General features: G+C 38.8%; 1 protein-coding gene across 2 annotated transcripts in view; it reads left to right on the top strand.

The window, feature by feature from the left end:
- eftud2 (elongation factor Tu GTP binding domain containing 2) overlaps positions 1-21693 on the top strand; it is a 52780-nt gene that overhangs the window by 19736 nt on the left and 11351 nt on the right. For both annotated transcript variants that reach the window (XM_077212379.1, XM_077212380.1), the window contains 20 exons: positions 771-883; positions 995-1160; positions 1244-1322; positions 1403-1478; positions 1582-1647; positions 3330-3365; positions 3463-3553; positions 7534-7616; positions 7813-7979; positions 10924-11048; positions 11142-11205; positions 11285-11375; positions 11501-11636; positions 11740-11867; positions 17379-17572; positions 18298-18409; positions 18501-18641; positions 18866-18967; positions 19065-19147; positions 19282-19368. In XM_077212379.1, the coding sequence (XP_077068494.1) occupies positions 782-883; positions 995-1160; positions 1244-1322; positions 1403-1478; positions 1582-1647; positions 3330-3365; positions 3463-3553; positions 7534-7616; positions 7813-7979; positions 10924-11048; positions 11142-11205; positions 11285-11375; positions 11501-11636; positions 11740-11867; positions 17379-17572; positions 18298-18409; positions 18501-18641; positions 18866-18967; positions 19065-19147; positions 19282-19368 (2129 nt within the window). In that variant the 5' untranslated portion in view covers positions 771-781. The remainder of the gene's footprint in view (positions 1-770; positions 884-994; positions 1161-1243; positions 1323-1402; positions 1479-1581; positions 1648-3329; positions 3366-3462; positions 3554-7533; positions 7617-7812; positions 7980-10923; positions 11049-11141; positions 11206-11284; positions 11376-11500; positions 11637-11739; positions 11868-17378; positions 17573-18297; positions 18410-18500; positions 18642-18865; positions 18968-19064; positions 19148-19281; positions 19369-21693) is intronic.

Raw genomic sequence — 21693 nt, 5'->3', positions numbered from 1 at the left:
AAACTCGATCGACTTAAAATGCTTCCGAGATCGACGTGTTGGTGATTCCTGTAACTGTTTTACGGTCAATGACAAGAGTACTAATCAGCGGTCTCACGAACGTAACCAGCACATTTATCCCCACATAGCAAAGCCATAACACAGCGAGGGAGAAGAATTAAGTTACATGAAACAATCCAACTACATATTTTACACCACTGACAAGGGAAAAGTCACTACTCACGGTGTTTATGGCTAGCTTCTAGCTTTCTGCGGCTTCTCTTTCAAGGTAGTGACGAAACGCGCTCTGTAACGATGTTTGTTCGGATTCCCGCGCCTATGTAGATATAAATGCCTCATTCCATTCTAAGATAATAAAAACATTACGGTTTATTAAGTAAGTTCTTTATACACCACTGAACACATAGTTATGGATGTCATATTGCATTTCTGTTAATAGATACTCAAAATTTGAACACATTGCACCTTTAAACGGGGACATTTTCAGCGACAGCTCTAGTCAAGGACAAGACACCAAAATTGGGGACAATTTTAGTAAAGGAATTACAGTAACTTCATCAAGCCTATGAAACAACATAAATAGAATTATATAAATTAAAGCTATTTAATATTTGGGCATCTTGAAAGTAGCCAGTGGTTTCCTAGATTACAGATGTGTACATTTGTCATGAGCTGCACTGAATGAGTTCCCATGCATGTCGAATAGTTCTCTGCACAACTGTAGTACTGGTGGTAGGAAAATGCCATTCCAATCCGTTTTGTCCCATCAGCGCTCGTCAGCATGGAGACGGATCTTTATGATGAGTTTGGAAACTATATAGGACCGGAGCTTGACTCTGATGAAGATGAGGAACTAGATGCAGAGGACCGGGAGGCTGATGAGGTGTGTCTAAACTACATAAAATCCACAAAAATAACTGCCAAAAATTATGTTTTATGTGCTAGTTGCAAGACAGTGTATGGTGGGATATAAGAATTGTTGTTCTTATTACAGGCAGATGAGGAGGAGGATGATGAAGACCAGGCTGAAGTTGATGAGGAGGGTGGTGGTATGGAGGTGGTTTTGCATGAGGATAAAAAGTATTATCCCACAGCTGAGGAAGTTTATGGTCCTGAGGTGGAGACCATCGTGCAAGAAGAAGATACACAACCATTGACAGGTAACAGACATGCTGATGGAGTTTATGCACTACAAGCACACCCAGTGCAAAATCCAATTTTTCTAATTTGATTTTCTCCTCAGAGCCCATCATAAAACCCGTAAAGTTGAAGCAGTTTACTCTGATGGAGCAGGAGCTTCCAGCCACAGTCTATGACATGGAGTGAGTTCAGTATTGTGTTGATTCTCTCTCCCCATATGTTTGAATTGCATATTCTTACATAGACATGTGTCTGTCCGCAGGTTCCTTGCTGATTTAATGGACAGCTCAGAACTGATCAGAAATGTCACTTTGTGTGGACACTTACACCATGGCAAGGTAAAAGACATTATCATGCTTATTAGACAAAGGTGAAAAATCTAATATTCATTATGGTGATTTCATTCATTTTTTTCTATATGCATTTATTTTCCCATCCCAGACATGCTTTGTGGACTGCCTCATTGAACAGACTCATCCTGAAATCCGCAAGAGAGATGACTCTGATGTAAGTATACAGATAATGAATATAAATGTTTCGGTAACACTTTACAATGTTCATCAGTTAACATTAGTTAATGTATTAACTAACATGAACTAACCATGAGCAATAAATTTGTTACTGTATTTGTTAGGGCTGGACGATTTTGGCTAAAATCATAATCGCGATTAATCGAACAAGTTACCTCGATTACAGTTATTGAACGATTATTTAAAAAAAAATCTTTCTCATTTGTCACTGGCAAGGCTTATACTGTAAATATGTTCACGGTTATTTTTTTGAATGAAAGAATGCATAATCCTATCTTTGTGATTCTAAAATAAGGAAACACACAGATAGCTTTTAATGCTTACTTATTAAATATTTCAAACAATTGAATCAAACAAAGCATACAATGCTTGAAATAAAAACGTCTAATAAAAAAGTAATTAAGTTTTAATGTAAAAAGAAAGTTTCCTCAAAATGTAGAAAATAGTTCTTTTTGTAAACAAAATAAATTATTGTAAATATTGCCATCTTAAAAGTAAAATATAACTTGTATAAAACTAATCCTTTTCATATTGTGTAGCATTTTTAAATGCTTGTGTTTTCGAAACCTGCTTTGTGGAGTGGAGGCACTTGTTGCTGGGCGTTTGTCAGTCTCTCTCTTTTTTCGCGTTTTTCTTTGGTACAAGCGGCTCCTGTTGCTGAGTTGACTCAGTGTTTGAGTTCCCTTTCACACAGAGATTCCGGAAAATACACGGATAAAGTGGCCCGGGATTTGACCCGGGTTCGTTTGACTTTGGTTCATTCACACTGCCAGTGATTTTCCGGAATCAAGGGAGTGCGTACACACAGACACATACAACCCGCAAAGACACGTGAGATATCCCAGCGGCGTCTATAGTTTGCTTATGAGCTGCGATTTCTCTCGAGAAACTACGCTTGTGCATTTTTTTTCTCTGATTCGATCATAAACTAGCGCATTACGAACCGTTTCAAGCTGGCGTTCACACAGCGCGCGTTCCGGGACTGAACACGGCAATGTTACTAATATAATACTATGTCCCCAACCTGGCATCAATCCCGGGTCGTGTTTGCGTTCACACAGAAGGTGTTTGTTCTGGCAATTTCCCGGGATCAACGCGCTGTGTGAAAGGGCCTCATGTTGCTTCAATGTCGCAGACTGGACGGGGCGGAGTTATGTGACTACACACGCAGTAATATGTTTTAAGGGGAAAGTACATTAACATACAGTGGACGGAAATATTAATAGGATTAAAAAAACTAAATAACCGACATGGTAAAATTATGTCGGTTATAGGCTCTGAATTTCGGTTTCGATTATTTTTCCATTAATCAACCAGCCCTAGTATTTGTTAATCTCTGTTAACTTTAGTTAATAAAAAAATACAGCTGTTCATTGTTTGCTCATGTTAGTTAACGGTGCATTAACTAATTTTAACAATATTTTAATAAAGTATTAGTAAATGTTGAAATTAACAGTAATAAATGCTGTATGAGTGCAATTCATTATTAGTTCATACTAAATAATGTAGTTAACTAATGAACCTTATTGTAAAGTGTTACCAATGTTTATTTGCACGTGCAGACTGAGGCGTCCTGTTTTTAAGATGGCATACCATATTTGTTCAGCACTAAAGTCATGCAAAGGATATACTGAAGTATTGATATATTATTTGTTGCAGCTACGATACACAGATATCCTCTTCACAGAGCAAGAGGTAAGAAATGACTTGTAATAAGATTACAAGAAAGCATTTATCTTGTGTTCTCATGGTATTCATAGTTTCATTCAATCATCTTTTTGTTTCCTCATAGAGGGGAGTTGGCATCAAGAGTGCTCCTGTAACCATGGTGCTACCTGACTCAAGGGGCAAATCCTACCTCTTCAACATCATGGACACGCCAGGTACTTCCTGCCTTCTCTCCCTGTTCCCTGTGAAGTAGCTAACATCCACAGGGGTGTAAAGAGTTCCCGAAAACCATACTTAAGTAAAAGGAGAGATACCTCACAGCGAAAATGACTACATTACAAGCTACAAATCACCAATTCTAATACCTCTTGTAAAAGTCTTAGAGTATCTGATTTTACAATACTTAAGTATTTTACTTGTACTGAATGTTTGGTTAAAGGTGCACTTGTCAACACCTAAGGCTGGGCATCCACTGTGCGATTTTCGTCCGATTTTGACTCGTGCAATTCTTTTTTTGAGTCTGGACGGTTTTCATACGTCGTTTGTTGTGCAGTGGGAAACGTTAGGCGATAACCATCTCCTGACCAGCAATCGGATGAATTTCTGGCATGCCAGAAATTTTGGTCGCCCCTCGTGAGGGTATCGCTCTAGTTGAAGCAGAGCTACAACCGATTGCTCTAGACTGTGTTTTTTCCTCCCTGCGCAACAACATAAATTAAAGAATTTCATCTTTAATTCTGCAAGAAAGAAAACGAAAAATAGGGAGATCTTTAAGTTCTGTAGCTATCAAACTAGCTGCAATTTAGCAAACTGTTGCTTACCTTCAGTTCGTGTTGCAAAATGGATAAACCATATTACCCACATCTTCCAAGCCACCTGTGGGTACATATACATAGCGCCTCTTTTATTAAAGCTGCAGTCGGCAAGTCTGGCAGATTGAGTGGACGTAGGCAAAATTTCGAATGTTTACAACTCTCATGTCTCTCCTCTACTATCAACGAATACCCTCCCACCGAGTTCGTGCTCTTCAGTGCATGTGCAACTAATTTTCTGTGAACGCGCCCGTCTCATCAGCATCCATCAACACCATGGAGTATTTGGCGCTAGTCAGATAGCACATACAATAACAGTAGCTATACTACTGTTCGTCACATACTTGGACTACTAACATAACACTAAGAAATAAAGTAACTGGTTGATAAAGCACAATTACCTGTCGAGAAGAAATGTTGCAAGCTCTGCATCCAGCTTGAACCCAATTAAATCACGTAAATCTCTCCACCTTTCAAATGCTTTCTTTCTTTACTTCTTTCTTTTCAGCAGGTGTTCCCTTTTCCTGTGTTGTTTTTGACCTCCTAGCTCTTGAGGTTACCCGAGGAATTGGAATCTTTTCCGCCATCACTCTTCCTTACTGCGCGAACTTCAGGCGTGTGCATGTGATTGTAACGTGCGCAAGGGGTGGCGTGTGCATGACCTGTGATTGACAGTCAGATCTTACACCCCCCTGCGCTGATTGGACCCGATAATCCGGGAGCAGTGGATTTTTGCAAAACAAATAACACGCTCCAGTTGGAGTTAGAAGCTCGTTTTTTTTTCTAAAACCACTTTATTTATGTTGTTCTGTCGGATTATAGTGTCGATTTCACTGAATATGATTAAAAAAAAATTGCCGAAGGCAGCTTTAATTTACATGATCATTAATTTACTTGTTTCACTTTCACTTTATTTACTCATTTATTTAATATGTACTTAATTTTATAATCACAGGAAATCTGAACCGTTGTCCATCCTTTGGCAATTGGGGATAGTCATGTCGCAATATTGGAATTTTTTCCATTTTAAACCGTGAAAGTGAGCTAATGCATATCACACAAGCAATGTGCAAACTTTGCGCGAGAGTTATGCCGGTGTAGAAATCTCAAACCCCAGTCAATTATTCACTACAGAAAATAAAATTATTTCTCTCAGAGAAACAAGAGATAAATCCTACATCAGTAGGCTGATAAAGTTATATTACTAGGCCTATCTTAATTTATTTTCATAATATTTCTCTTGTGGCCCATATACGTAGTGAAAAAATGACAAGAGAAGTATTTTGTGTTAAACAAGTTGTTTTTGAAATAAAGCTGCTCTTAATTTTCATTGATGACTGATTATTGCAGTGTTTGGACATATTATAGACTAGGGCTGCACGATTATGGCCAAAATGATAATCACGATTAATTTTTATCAATATTGAGATCACGATTAATTATCACGATTGTTTGTTGATTTTAACCAAAACAAATTTTATTGGCACATTGGCTAATTATAACTGCTTTCACATCCATATTGTGCTACATTCCTGCTAATGTACAAATATGTGCATCAAAATAAAACAGGTTGTCTTATTCACCAAAATTCAGTGCATCTCCTTAAAGAATAAGGAAAAATAAAGAAAACATTAAAGACAATGTAGCAAAACTTCAACAGGACACTATTTTACATTGTGTAAATATATTTTAAGAAGCAAAATATAAACTTGCATTGTACCTGCATAATGGATGTGAACTCAAAATATACAATCAATAAAAAACAAATATTCCATAAATAACAGAATCTAACCAAATAAGAGCATTTCAAGGCAGAACCATGGAAGTTCGATTAATGGATAAAATTCAGAGTCATTGTTATTTGACGCTTAAGAAACTTAAAACCTGGTTGTGGTACAGTGTCAGTGATTGGTTGTAAAATCTTACTGCATAATTTGAATCTTATTTAATCCTCCATATGAAAGTTTATGTGCTCAAATTATTTCTATTTATTAAACAATATTTCAAAAACAAGACATTTGTAGTACTGATAATTGGAGTCCATTAATCAAACTTCCATGCCTCTTATATAGTAATTATATATTACTATGTAGTATGTACCAATTTACTAATGCAATTTACTAATGCTCACACTCGGTCTCTCTCGCGTGCAAACACACTCGTGCGCTCTCTCTCGTGCTCTGTCGCTCGCGCGCAGACACACTCGGTCTCTCTCGCGCGCAGTTGCACTCGGTCTCTCTCGCGCACCGTGGCTCGTGATCAGACAATGGTTTAGCAAAAAAAAAAAAAACTTTGATATGGAGCGTTCTGTGAACGGAATGACGCATTTTAAATATCGCTCGATCACGCGAATTTGATCGTGGGAAGACGTGATCATGATTAAAATTCGGTTAATCGTGCAGCCCTATTATAGACTGTTAATAATTTTAATTATAGGCCTGTAATTCATTGTATAATAGACCTAAATGTTTTTAAATCATTTTCATTGAGGAGTAAGCTAATCTAGCTCATCTTTTTTTACTATCCTCGCAGCGCGTCAGTTATGCTGTGATGCGCTATGAAATTAATGTGGGGCAAATGAATTGTAATATCAATTTAATAATAAATGCAGGCCTATACTCTAATAATTATAATATTTATATTTAAATAAGCCTACATAAATTGAAAATGGTATATCCTCTTGATATCGATAGCTAATGCTTTTGACTATCTCTGGATATAGTCTTAGGCCCTATGGTCTATCTGCGCAACCCGGCATGGGGCTATATCGGGCATATTTTACATGTATAGTGTGAGCAGACAACTCGCAGCTCGACGATTGGACCGTATAGTGTGAGCATATAAATCTTGAGCTTTGGCTTTACATCCCATGCGATCTACTCGTACATTGTGAGTTGGTAACCTTTCTGAAATCGCACAGTGTATGCCCGCCTTAATAGACATGCCATTGAAAAACAAGAAACATCTGGACGTGCTGGTTTTAGCCTCATCACTGGCTACAGCCACGTCCTCATCTCATGTATGAAAAGCCAGCGATTCACAACTACCTGCTAATGTGCTCACATTCGTGTAAAGTAGCCTTAAAATGCACCAGATATCTTCATTAGGTACCTTCATTGCCCTGTAGATGGTGGTATTGCTTCTTTTGTAACAAAGTGCTGCAGAAAAAGTTAGGTCCCATTCAAAATGTAATGAGAAGTTGCATTAGTAAAAGTTGTTAATGTCTTTGATACTCAGTGTACCGTAAAATACAGTAACTAATTACATTATCTCTTTACACCATGGCTTATCTGTTTAAAATTCCACTTGGTACACTAAGTACACAGTATATTTGTACACTACTGTGCAAAAACAAGTGACTTATGTCTTATACGCCTCTTCAGGTCATGTGAATTTCTCTGATGAAGTGACATCTGCAGTCAGACTGTCTGACGGCATTGTGCTTTTTATCGATGCTGCCGAGGGGGTGAGTTCACATACACACATACATGGTTTACTGCTGATGTCTAGATTTTCGCTTCAAGACTGTCATTAGTATGTGTTTATTATTGAAATTCAAGAAATAAATCATTGTCTAGGCTTAATATTATATTGTATTTTTCAAATGAAACTAGCTGTTATGAATGTATAAACTTTTTAACAGTCTGTTTGCATGTGTTCAGGTGATGCTGAACACTGAGCGACTGATCAAGCATGCAGTGCAGGAGAGGTTGGCCATCACTATCTGTATTAATAAAGTAGATCGTCTGATCGTGGAGCTCAAGCTGCCCCCTACTGATGCCTACTACAAACTTCGCCATATTGTGGATGAGGTCAATGGCTTGCTGAGGTACCCTACAATACTGAAAAGAAAACATTTTTGTAGAGCTAGAAGCCATTTATTTAGTGCCTGCTTAAAACCTCCTAAACTTCTGATCATCTTTAGACTTCCTGGCAACCTGTTCCACAAGCTTGTTGCTACAAACAAAAAGGAGTCTTTACCTAAATTACTCTTAACTCTAGGAGGTACAAAATCAGTAGAGCTGCCCCTGGTGGAGTAGCTGTGAATATCTCTCACTCTATTAAAATAATTGATTAAATATTTGGGGACAGCCCCATGCACCGTCCTATGTACCATGCACAGGTGAATCTGAGAGACTCGATCTTCTACTTTTAACCACCCAATAGTCTCAAGATGAGAATTCATAGGGAGGTTCAAAATAACCCTTATAACCTTATTTTGAGCAGTCTGAATTGTGAAGAATATGTTTCAAGTGGTTTAAGACACCATTGTACCAAGAGCAACATGCTAGTCAAAATAAGGCTGAATAAGAGCACTTGCCAGAGTTAACATCGCTTTCATGTCCAGAAACCTTCAGTTTCTGGCCAAGAAATGCATTCTTTGATTTACTCTGGCAAGTACCTTTTTTGCTTGGCCATCTCCAGACAAATGGCAGTCCAGCAAACAACCTAGGTAACTAACTGAGTCCTTTACATTATTCTCATCTCCAACTAAAATCTTAAATCCGGGGGATCTTTTCAGTTTTATTTTTTACTCAACCAGTATGGCTTCCGTCTTCCCTAAGTGAAGCGATAGCCTATTGTCTGACATCCACCTGCTGACATTCGATAGTTCTACACTGAGATTTATTTCAACTATGTTCTTATCTTTATGTGAAACCAATATTCGCAGAATCATCTGCATATAAAAAAGGTTCACATGAACATAGACTTAAGGTAATTTTATATATAGAAGGAAAAAAAGTGAACCCAAGACCCTCCCTTGAGGGACCCCAATTTCTATACATTGTGGTTGAGATGTTGTTCCTCCAATATCCACCACCTATTTCCTATCCTTCAGATAAGAACTCACCCATCTGACTGGTAAGTCATTAAAACCAATGGCTTTAAATTTGCGTACCAAAATACCATGGTCAACGGTATCAAAGGCCTTCTGTAGGTCTAACATGACCATATCACAAAAATGATTTTTTTTTTATACCATTTCCATGGTCTAATTTACTCCCTTTCTTGTAAAGTGGAATTACTCTGGCAAGCTTGAAATCATTGGGGAAATGTCCTTGCTCAATAGACATATTTATGATCTTGCTGATACATGGGGTGATAAACTCAGCAGCATCTCTTAAGAATCTAGATGGAATATTGTCAAAGCCAGTAGCTTTGGAGCTATTTCGGTTTTTAAGCTTCTCAAGTACAGCTGTCTATGACACCTTTTTAAAGAGAAGCCATCTGCTTTGACCTCTTGCTGAGAATAAAAGTCAAAGATTTGACTTTCACCGTACTGCCCTGACTGGTCAGGTAGTTTTTCCTCTAGTTTACTAGCAACTGATGAAAAGTAGTTGTTAAAACTATCTGCCACTGTCACCTTTTCTGCTATGACATTATTCCCCAAATCCAGAGTTATGTTATTAGTTTTTGTTTTCAACCTGTTACTGTAGCCAAGCTGCTTGAGGGACTTACTTGAATCGTTTCTATATTCCACAATTTTCTCATTAAAATAGGGCTTTTTAGCATTGACCACTAATCTGCTCACTTAATTTCTCACCTTTTTGTGCTCTGCTCAATTCTGATCATCCTTTTTCCTCTTCAATGTGTCATACTACTTATTTTTCATCCTAATTGCAACAAGAATATCATTTATTCAGGGTTCTGTCCTCTGTTTAAGTCTTACAGCTTTAAACGGGGTTAATTTGTCTGCAACTTCTAAAAACATGCGTTTAAAAAAGCACCATCCTTTTTCAACCTCCTTACATTGCTTGAATTTAATAAACTGGTCTGCTGTTACAGTCAAGTGCTTCTTTGCTATACCTTTTCAGCGACCTGATTCTTATAGACAGGGTTCCCACGTGTCCTTGAAATCCTTGAAAGTTTGTGAATGGGAAAAAAGATTTTATGGCCCTGGAAAGTTTTTGAAAATAAACATACATAGATACAGGTCCTTGCAAGTACTTGAATTTATTTTGTGCAAGAAGTTTTCTGTGAAAAATTCCATATTATTCCCTCCGGTCAGCTAATGTGTTATTTCGTGAACACTTCGTGGCCTATGCAATATGCATACTAGGTTGCTTGATTTACGTTAGTTACTCATTTACACGTTACGTTAAGTGTTTTCCGCGTGAGGTAGCCTACTTTGTGTTGTACGTTGCTATGACGTTCACACACGCAAAACTGTAATAATGTAACTTACAAGGTAACATGATGTAACCTTGCTCTCACGTGAAATGTGTCCCCACATTAAGTCCTTGAATTTGAGGATATTGGACCTGGAAAGTCCTTGAAAGGTTCTTGAATTTAAAGTTAACCAAGGCCTGGGAACCCTGTATAGAGTTATGACAATTGAGCACTGTTTTCTTTATCTTTCGAGTGCAGAAAACAATAGATCAAATGATCACTCAATCCATAATTAACTACCCCACTTTCTGCTATCCTAGACCTTTCTGACTTTAGAACAAGGTCAATAATAGTTTGAGTGGAAGAACAGACGAGCGTTGGTATAGCCAGAGAGATCCGTTTTTCGAGTATCAGTATTAAAATCTCCTATCATGATAACTTCCAATTTGACAATCATACACTTTAAGCAGACTACTTCCAGAATTTCATAAAACATTGTCTGGTCAGGTGGCCTGTAGCATGCTCCAACTAAGATAGGCTTGCTCTCCGGCAACAGAATGTTTAACCAGACCGCTTCAATTTGGTCATTATTTGAATTGTTTTAGTGAACAGTTTTGTGTGAAATACTAGAGATTAAATCTCTCTGTTTCTCTCTCTGGCAGCACATACTCCACAGATGAGTCTGTGATTGTGTCTCCCCTGTTGGGAAACGTGTGTTTCGCTTCCTCGCAATACAGCATCTGCTTCACTCTTGGCTCCTTCGCCAAAATCTATTCAGACACCTACGGTGAGAGATACACAAACCTATAGTTCAAATGCATACTTGATGCTTTTGTCTGAAAACATATAAACTTTTGTTTTTTACTCTTTTGTTTTACAGGTGATATCAATTACATGGAGTTTTCTAAAAGATTGTGGGGGGACATTTACTTCAACCCTAAAACGTGAGACAAAAAATATATTTTGAGTAATAGCAGCATTTTCTCTTTTTTTTTGTAACTGGTTGTCTTCTGTGCCTATAAGGAGGAAATTCACAAAGAAAGCCCCCAATAGCAACTCTCAGCGCAGCTTTGTTGAGTTTGTGCTGGAGCCACTGTACAAGATTCTTTCTCAGGTAAGATGTACACTCAAATTTGTTCATGCATCTTTAACTTGGGCAATATTTCTAAACATTCAGACAGATGTGGGCAGTCAAACAAGCACGCATATCCAGGCTCTGCAACTGTGGTGTGTCTGTAGGTGGTGGGGGATGTGGATACGTCTCTCCCTCGTGTCTTGGATGAGCTCGGCATTCATCTGACCAAAGAGGAGTTAAAGCTCAACATCAGACCTCTGCTACGTCTTGTCTGTAACCGCTTCTTTGGAGAGTTTACAGGTGAGTGTCATTGTTTTTTTTGTGCTGCTGTGCTATTGCGTCGAATTATAGTTCTTGACCATGCGGGGGGTGTTCGGTCTAATAATGTGTGCAACTTCAACAGGCTTTGTGGACATGTGTGTGCAACACATACCTTCTCCTCAGGGGGGTGCCAGAGCCAAGATAGAGCACAGCTACACAGGGGGACTGGATTCAGACCTCGGAGAGACAATGTCTGAGTGTGACCCTGATGTAAGTGTGGGATATACAGAGGTTGATATCAGTGTTTTGATGTTGAACTTGTAAGAGTTTCCATCCCTTGTGTTTAAGAGAACAAAATGATCACATTATACACTACTGTTCAAAAGTTTGGGCTTATAAGATTTTTGTAATGTTTTTTAAAGAAAACTTTTATGCTCTTTTAAGGCTGCATTTATTTGATCAAAAATACAGGAAGAACAGTAACATTGCAAAATAATATTAAAAACTTTTAAATAATTTCTATTTTAATATATTTTTATGTGTAATTTTTTCTTGTCAAAGCTGAATTTTCATCATCACATGACTGATTAGACTTAGTTCCGCCGGCGCCGTATGGTGCATTGGGCGACTAGAGCTCTCCATTGTGCTTGATCCAATGCTAAGGTTTCAGCCTCTTCCCATGAGAGACCGACAGCTTGCAGATCTTGAATGAATGTGCTGTGCCAGGTGAACTTTGGGCGGCCTCGCTTCCGCTTTCCTTGCATGGGCCTCCACATCATGACTGTCCTTGTACAAAAATGGCATTATATGACCCCTTTAACAAGTTAATATGAATCTTTAGGGTCTAAATGAAAACTTTCTGAATGGTTGGTTAACGTAATGTACACCTGCGTACACAGTTTTTAATAACACATTAACCATAACGCCTTGTTCATTATAAATGTGGGATTATGAATTATCAGAATCAGAAAGAGCTTTATTGCCAAGTGTGCTTGCACACACAAGGAATTTGTTTTGGTATTGAGGCTTCCAGTGGACATATACAAATACAACATGAAACATAGTACTACAAATTATAAGAATAAAAATATAAATATATGAGAATAAAACTATCACAGTTGGGTTAATTATATTCTCAATTCTCAAATATTCTCAATTATATTGAGAACGTCGTAACGTTACATAGAAAACATGCTGTAATATACGCTGAGTGTAAACATTAGCTGCATTCAACGTGAAGCGTGCAAGCGATTTGCAAAGATTAATATTTAAAGTTTAGTAAAACGTTACTCTCACTTCTTCTGGTGGTGCAGCAGGAACAAGAATAGTTGGTACCGATTCTGTTTTCAGGACCAGCTTCTTAGCAAAACCAGATTTACACTGACCCTCATTTAGAAAGCAGTCTTGTGAGAAATGATTAGCGTAAACATAAAAGCATTTATGTTGATCGTTGGGAATATTCCCTTCAAAAATAAAACTAAGCCACTGCGTCTTCAGCGGTTCGAATTTAGGAACATTAAAATGACTGCTGTGTTTATTACAACACCTTAAAACAGATCACTACAATCGCTTAGACGCCATTCTGCTTCAGTGTATCAACAATGGCGGACTACGATGACAGCTCGATCAGGGCGGGTCTTTGTTGAAACGCTGCTGTCAATTATCAATGGTGGGAGGGGTGTCTGATTTAGTGACGTCACAAAATCGAACGGCTCAATTTGAGGCATGGGAAAACATATAAGGAGATTAAAACAAAAACACTGGATGGATTTTTATAATTATATGATGGTTGTGTACAGGCACTGCCAACACAAATTTCAGTACAATCAACTTGTAAAAGTGCATGTAAAGTGCATATGACCCCTTTAAACACGTTGTCAGTTTTCGCAGGATATGGCCCGCAAACTGGAACCAGCGTTCTGTAACTGTCTGTGAGGGGCCGTGACAATGCTCTGCAGTAAACTTCGTCATTCTTTATGTGATCGTGGTATGGTATTTGTAGGATGCGGTGATGACAGCATTGGTAAAAAACGTTGAGTCAACGTTTAATAATTGCTGCCATTTTTTATTTTCAAGCATGCATGTTGCAGTCGGGATAATGATGGCGTTGTAGATGCAAAGCGTAATCTTTAGGCTGATGGTATTGGTGTGGCAGACGGGGCAGAGCTGCTGATCAACTGCAAAACCCTTTATGATTCGAGATACCACATCGCGTTCCGCATCCCCATCGCTGGCTACGACACTTCCCAGATAGATGAAGCTGTCGACTTCTTCAATCTGTAGTTGCCCAATATGGACTGGTATGTTTGAACATCCATACCCAATGCGTATAATCTTAGGCTTTGAGGTATTAATTCGTAATCCAACTCAAGGCCTCTTCTCGCAGACTTCCGGTCATATCACTGAGGATCCTCTGTGTCCGGTCGATGAGAGCGATATTGTTGGTGATGTCGAGGTCTGCAAGGTAACGCATGTCCGTCCATGATAATCCAAAGTCCGCCTTGTCCACAGCTCGCCGCATAATGAAATCGATCACAAGCAGAAACAGGAATGGAGATCGAATGCATCCCTGTCAGACTCCGGTTTTGATATTGAATGATTCTGCCACTCCATCGTCTGTTCGGATACAAGTTGCTTTTTTTAGGCAGGCTGACAATCACCCCTTTCTGCCAGTCTTCAGGGACTTCATTTGCCGCTTGATCCCGTCGCTGCTTCACGTGCCGTCTCTCGTCAATCAAACCCCATGTCTCGTCCTGTATCCATCGCTCTTTGTAGGTCCCTCTTCGGCGACCAATCACAACCTCTGCGCTCTCCACCACCGTCTCTCGAAAAAGCTTCCAACGGTCCTCCAGGTCGACGGACTCAGACTGTTCCAACGCCTGGAATCAATTTCGAAGTTCGATCTGGAATCGCTTATTTACGTTCCGATCTTTGAGATTTGTCACATTGAATGGCCAGCGTTGCTGAGCACGAAGGAGGTTGTGGTCAGACGCCACATCTGCACTGCGTTGGACTCTGACATCGAGAACAGACGATCGCCAACGCTTTGTGATGCAGATGTAGTCGATCTCCTTTAGTGTTCGGCCATCAGGGGATCGCCAAGTTTTCTTGTGGATTTCCTTGTGGTTGAAGAATGTATTTCTGACGCACAGATCATTTGCAGCGCAGAAAGTGGAGAGTCTGATACCGTTATCATTTTTTATTGTTGCTGAACCTAAGGGCCTGATGTTTCTCTCAAAACCTTGTCTGTTTCCGTAGCCTGGGAAAACCCAGATGAACTTCCGGCAAATTTAGATTTGCTCTGCAAGTTAGTCTGGTGAAGAGCCCATTCAAGCTCATTTCCAATCTTTCCAAATCTAGGCACCAATCACAAACGTTGTGGCGGGCTTTACAAGATTACGATCGATCTGATTGGTTTCAGGTCTATCCAATTGCGGCCAGAGGCATTTGAGGCCTTTGGAAGTGAGCTGTGAATGAACCTTCCCCAGACCCTAACTCAGTTACGACTGAGAAGGGTCTGGTTTTAACCTGGCTACTGTTTCTGCTGATCTGGGCATTAAAGTTTCCCATCAGCAGGAGAAGGTAGTGATGTGGGACGCTGCCAATTTCTTCCTACAGTTGATCATAGAAGGTGTCCTCGACCGTATCATCTGCGTCTTCAATTGGTGCATATACCTGGACCACCGTGATCTTTACGTGTTGGGTTTGTAAATGAACCGTTAATATTCTGTCGGACACTGGCTTCCAAGTGACCAAGGCAGGTGCTGCTCACTTCGACAGCACAATGCCAACGCCGTGCACATGGTCTGCATTGTGGTTGGAAAAAATGATAGTCTTATCGTCATTAACGTCCATTTGATATTTGTCCAGTTTGTGGAGAAGTTGTAGAAGATTGCCGGTTTGGTACAAGGTACACGTGTTCCATGTTCCGATTTTCGTGATTTTTTTTTTTTCGTCAAAGATCGAGCCTCTCACTTGGCAACAGATCCCACCCCCCAAGGGGCTTTGCTCCTCTACTGGCATAGCAAATCAGTTGTCTCCTCTGCATTTTGATCCTTGAGTACGTTTAGATTTACTAGTCGTTTTAGTGGAAAGAGATTTTTTTTCTTTATGGGCTGGGGTCTGCAAACCTCCTCCATTACCCGGGCTTGGGACCGTCTTTGGTGAACTAATTAAACAAAGGTGGAGTTTTAACCAAAGAGCTGAGTTTCAGTGTCACATAATCCTTCAGAAATCATAATAATAGATATCTTTTGTAACTTTGTAAACTTCTTTACTTTAATTTTTAACAATTTAATGCATCCTTGCTGAATAAAAGTACTAATTTCTTTAAAAATAAAAATCATACTGACCCCAAACCTTTGATTGGTAGTATATGTGAATATAAATTAGCACAAAATGGAAATGGAAGTCATTGCTATTGGGGAAGCAACTATAGCTCTTCTATTAGATATATAATAAATAATGTGGTTTAGAGTAGTGCTGGGCGGTATACCGGTTCATACCGAAAACCTTAATATTTTTATGATATTAATTTTGAATATACCGCCATACAGATTTATTTAATTACACAACGTTCGGAACGAACGTTACGCTGCGCGACACTGTTTCAGACGGACCCTTTACAATGTTGCACTTCTATGCAGCGACTGCGAGGCGATGGTAAACAGCAGTGCTCTGGTGTTACGTTACAGGGAAGATGGATGCTGCGGAACTATGGCATTATTTTCCTGTCAAATGTCGAGAGCGCATTATGTTATTGCTCGCGCGCGGAATATAATGTGCCGTGCTCTCAGATACATGCTGCTCTTGTTAAAATAGGTCTATTTTCTCTGGGCTCGCTCAGAGAATCCTGCACTTAAAACGTGTTCAGTGCAATTGCGAATCTCTCCTCTTCCCCAGCTAACAATTTTAGGTTATAAGAACGTTTTCATAATGTTCCCATTAAGTTATAAAAACGTTAACGTTATTTCTGAATGTTCTAGGAACATTCAAAATGTCCAGTTTTTTAGACGTTGTATTAATGTTATTTCTTGGTTATAAGAACTTTATTCAAAACGTTATAAGAACGTTCAATTCTCCCGTTATATAAACGTTGTATTAACGTTCTTGCTTGGTTATAAGAACATCATTCAAACGTCATTAGAACGTACAATTCTCCCGTTATATAAACGTTGTATTAACCTTATTTCCTGGTTATAAGAACGTTATTAGAAAGTTAAGAAATAACAATTTTAGGTTATACTGGGCGCTATTCTATTCTACAATATTCACTAATGACAGTAAAAGACCATCCTAAGTCAATTTACTGCAGTAATTCCTCTCTCAACCAGTAGAAAATGCTTTGAACACCTGATTATGCATGAAAAAAAAACGTCATAAACCGGAAAACCGGCATAATTTTTAAAAAAACGTGATATAAATTTTTGGTCAAACCGCCCAGCACTAGTTTAGAGCACACAGACAAAACGCTGTGGCTGATGCTTTTTCTAGGAGCGACAGCATGTCAGACAGTTCTGGAGTAACCAAATCATTTTGATGACAGGCCAAGGCTCCAACATTTCAGAATGACCAGTCTGACCAGAAAAATGTTGTATTTTCCTCTCTGAGTCAATTATTCAGTCACATGACTTTTTTTGATGGCCGTTTCTTGAATTTATCCAGTAAATGTTAACGCAAATTTCATCTTACTGAATAAAAAATAAAAATGTATCCACCTTAAGCAAGCCTACAAACTAAAAAATCACAAAGTACTACGTCAAACTTGTTTTCCTTTCTAAGGGTCCACTGATGTGCCATACAACTAAGATGTTCAGCACAGATGACGGCGTTCAGTTCCATGCGTTTGGTCGAGTCCTGAGTGGAACCCTGCAGGCGGGCCAGCCGGTGAAGGTTCTGGGAGAAAACTACAGCCTGGAGGATGAGGAGGACTCACAGATCTGCACTATTGGACGCCTGTGGATTTCTGTCGCTAGGTGACTGTCACACTCTGACATTCTGATAATAAGCTAATTTTTTGCTTGCATCATTATACAGCAGTGATTCTCAATGCTTTTTGACTCAATATCCACAACAATATTTGAAGGCTCTATGACCTTTCCAGCAGTTAATTATTTACTGGGTAAGTATTAAGGATAAGGATTTTTAAAAGTATTTGCACTCAATTTCTAGCCCATCAATTATTTTAGAGCTTGGCATATCTAGAAAAATGTATATTCATTCTAAAAATGCCCTTGCAGTTTTATGATTTTATGACTTTACATGACATATCCAGGTCTAGAAATCGCACTTTAAAAATTAGGCTCCCCTCATATTCAGGTTTTTCAAGAAGGGTTTTTTGTAGACAGAGGTGAATTAAATTAAGAAATATCTAGATTTTTAATTCTGGCTTATTTTAAATATTTTAAGTCATCTTGAATGTTTGCTGAGCCCCCCTGGTTGAGAAACGCTTGTTATATGCACTGTAAAAATTTTTTTTTCAAAGTTCTGATTAAAACAATTAAGATTACTATGAAAAAGATTACTGTTACTATGTTTTACAAGAAAATACTATCAGTCTTTCATATTTAATTCATTGTGTTATCTTCCGTTCCGTTTCGAATGTTGTTTCAAAGTTTGGGAATATTGTTGACTTGACTCAAAGTAAATCCTACACCAAAAGTAAGGTTTGTAAATGTTATGTTTAATGTGTTTATGCAAGGTACCAGATTGAAGTGAATCGTGTTCCTGCTGGTAACTGGGTGCTGATCGAGGGTTGCGACCAGCCTATCGTTAAAACGGCCACAATCACAGAGCCCCGTGGAAATGAAGAGGTGGGAAAGAGAGGGAGAGATATCTATTTGAAACTAAGCAGTGATCATTTATGAGGGATTGGATGTTGAATGTGCTTTGCATTGTGAGTAGGCTCAGATCTTCAGGCCATTGAAGTTTAACACTGCGTCAGTGATAAAAATAGCTGTGGAGCCAGTCAATCCCTCAGAACTGCCCAAGATGTTGGATGGACTCAGAAAAGTCAACAAGAGTTATCCTTCACTTACAACAAAGGTAACACACTTTAGAACAACTCACACTACTAATATTGTTTTAAAACCACATTTCTTTCATGTATTAAACCTTGAGACCAAACTAGGTGCCGCATATACTTGAGTGGCAATGAGCAGGGTTACTTGATAACATTTTGGTTTCTTTGTTTAGTGTATGGAGATGTATTGCAACCGTTTTACTGATTTGTTTTGTATTAATCTGTGCTGCTTTCTTTGTTTGTTCAGGTGGAGGAGTCAGGTGAACATGTAATTCTCGGCACAGGTGAGCTGTACCTGGACTGTGTAATGCACGACCTGCGGAAGATGTACTCTGAGATTGATATCAAGGTGCTTTTTTGCTCTCATACAATTTTCCTTTTACTCTCATCCCTTCTTGCCCTCTTAACTTCATTTAAATGTGATTTTATCTTTGACTTCTCAATAGGTAGCTGACCCTGTGGTGACTTTCTGCGAGACTGTGGTGGAGACATCCTCCCTGAAGTGTTTTGCTGAAACACCCAATAAAAAGTGAGGAACAAACACCACCTTTTAGAAATCCAGTTTAATTGAAATGTGATTTGTAAAAGAATTGACAGTATAACAAATTGGTTCAGATATGTTTGTCTCATTTGTAACTCTGTGTGTGTATATGTAATTGGCAGGAATAAGATCACTATGATTGCCGAGCCGTTGGAGAAGGGTCTAGCCGAAGACATTGAGAACGAGGTGGTGCAGATCACATGGAACAGGTAGAATAACATCTCGAACTATAGAAAACTTATGGGTTATATATAACACAAATGTGTCTCGCTTAGCCAAGTACAAAAAAGTTGGAAATTAATTTAAAAAATTGTATTTGCCTATAACAGTGTCTCCACTACATTCATTCTGTGGTGGCGGGCCGCCACACCAAAAATCCTCCCGCCACGGCTGCAGCTTCTCAGTGGCGTCCGATATTGTGCGCACTATTCTGTGTTATAGTTAAGCCCCACTAAATACATAGAACATTGTAAACCACCATAAGGTTTTTGTGCACTATATTCCAAGGTTTCTGGAGCCATTTCAATAGCTTAAAATGAGGTACTAATGAATATTTAAGTCGTTAAGTTAATCTTATCTCTCCTCAGTCATTCTCCATTCAGCATTCAAACAGCACGTCGCAAAATTTATTTGATTTTGGCCGAAAGAGAAAAAAAGCTGAAATATGCAATAAAACGACCCGGTTTCATTCTTGCTCAGCTTGTTTAGTAACTTCATGAGCAAGTCTTTTCCACTCCGTGTGTGTGTCAGCGCGCTATGCAGCGCTATCTGCTCAATGTTCCGCTCTGTGTTTGCTCTGCGAGTTCTGCTCTGTTGTTCACGGCCCAAACGCTCCAATCATGTAGTGATCACGCACTGAAAAAGCAAAGTCCGCTCAAATAATGTGGCATTTCTCAGTAGTAGACTTCTGTTTGCAAGAGTCCCCCCTACTGAGCTGGTATAGCCATGCTGGGCAACAATGGTAAAATTACCTGCTCTGATCACATGCTCTGGTAATAATAGCTTTGTAGGACTATAGGCCTACTTTATTTTGATAATTAGTCACATAATAAATCTGTTAAATCTGAGTATGTTGCATAGAACTGAATGAAGAATAATATATTGATACATTGATGTTTAATATTGTTTTAATATAGGGCTATTTTATGTCCAATTTTTGTGTTTTTTTTATCGTTTCCCAGCCCTAATATATATATATTAGGGCTGGTCCGAATACCATTTTTTGAGCTTCGAAGCTTCGGTAGGAATGAACATCGAATATTCGAAGCTTCGGAATCTCTGTGTCTCAGACATCCCAATTCTTCCGCATATTGATAGCGGCTCCCTGATGCCCGCAAATTAGTTCAAATCTCCCGGAATCTAGAGCTCGCGAGCTCCAAACCGTGTAGCGCCCACAGCAGAGAGGGAGAGAGCGAGAGACCTTGATGATCATCATCAGCGCATGATTATTTCGAGAACCGTTCATTAAAACGACTTCACAAGGGAGTTTAGTGTATTTGGTGCAATCTAGATGGACAGGCGAGACGCAACACGTTCAGAATTAATAAACTACAGAACAGCACGAGCGGGAAGCGGCGCGCCTCACTCGAGCAGAGCTTATATGCTCCGAGAACGGACACTGCACTAGTGATAAACACACACACACACACACAGGTCTGTTAACTTGAGCAATATTTTTAATAAGGTAGTCTAATATTTTTCTCACTAACAAATTACTAGGGTAGATTTAAATAAAGAAGCGGTGCGTCTCATGCAAGCAGAGCTTATATGCTCTGAGAATGGACACTGCACTAGTGATATAAAACACACTAACACATACATTTATACATTTTAATACTACATACATTTTAATACATTTAGTTTCTATTATTCTATTTTCCACAATGTCAAAGCAATGCAGCTTAAACCAAAATACAAGCTCAGACATTTCTGTCCATACAAACTCCGCTGTTCTGCGCTCTAGCCAGAGAATACTCCCGTTGCAGGAACATTTTTAGCAGTCCAATAAGAAGCAAATATCTATTTATTAAGTAGCTATAACGAATTTATGTTAAGTATTATATTTCACCAGATTTTATAGTGTAAAACATATTCAAGCGCAAATGAGAACCGTTTCGAGGGGGATGCCAGGTTAGGGATGGGACGGTATGAAAATTTCATATCACGATTATAGTGACCGAAATTATCGTGATTGTCAATGTTATCACGGTTTTCTTAAAACAAGATGAAAGTGTTAAAAAAGAACTGATGCTCACACTGAAAACATTTCAACAAGTTTTATATTTGAGAATCAACAAACAACAAATAAAACAAGCAGCTCTATGCACTTTTTAAAGTAAGATTCTATTCTGTGGCATTTCCTTCCTTCTAATGACCGTCGTCAATTGCAACATAACACAGCAGCACACATCCATGTATCACAATGGACGCGCGCTCTCATTTCATTCAAATACAACTTGTCTCAACCAATCAGAGTTGATTTATTGTTTACAGAATTTGATAATATTGTTGTGATCATCTTGTCTGGATTAGTT

The sequence above is a fragment of the Siphateles boraxobius genome, unplaced genomic scaffold (genome assembly GCF_051911475.1).
Source record: "Siphateles boraxobius isolate OS27281-9 unplaced genomic scaffold, OSU_SipBor_1 66, whole genome shotgun sequence".
Taxonomy (NCBI): Eukaryota; Metazoa; Chordata; class Actinopteri; order Cypriniformes; family Leuciscidae; genus Siphateles; species Siphateles boraxobius.
This window is presented reverse-complemented; position numbering and strand designations above follow the sequence as displayed.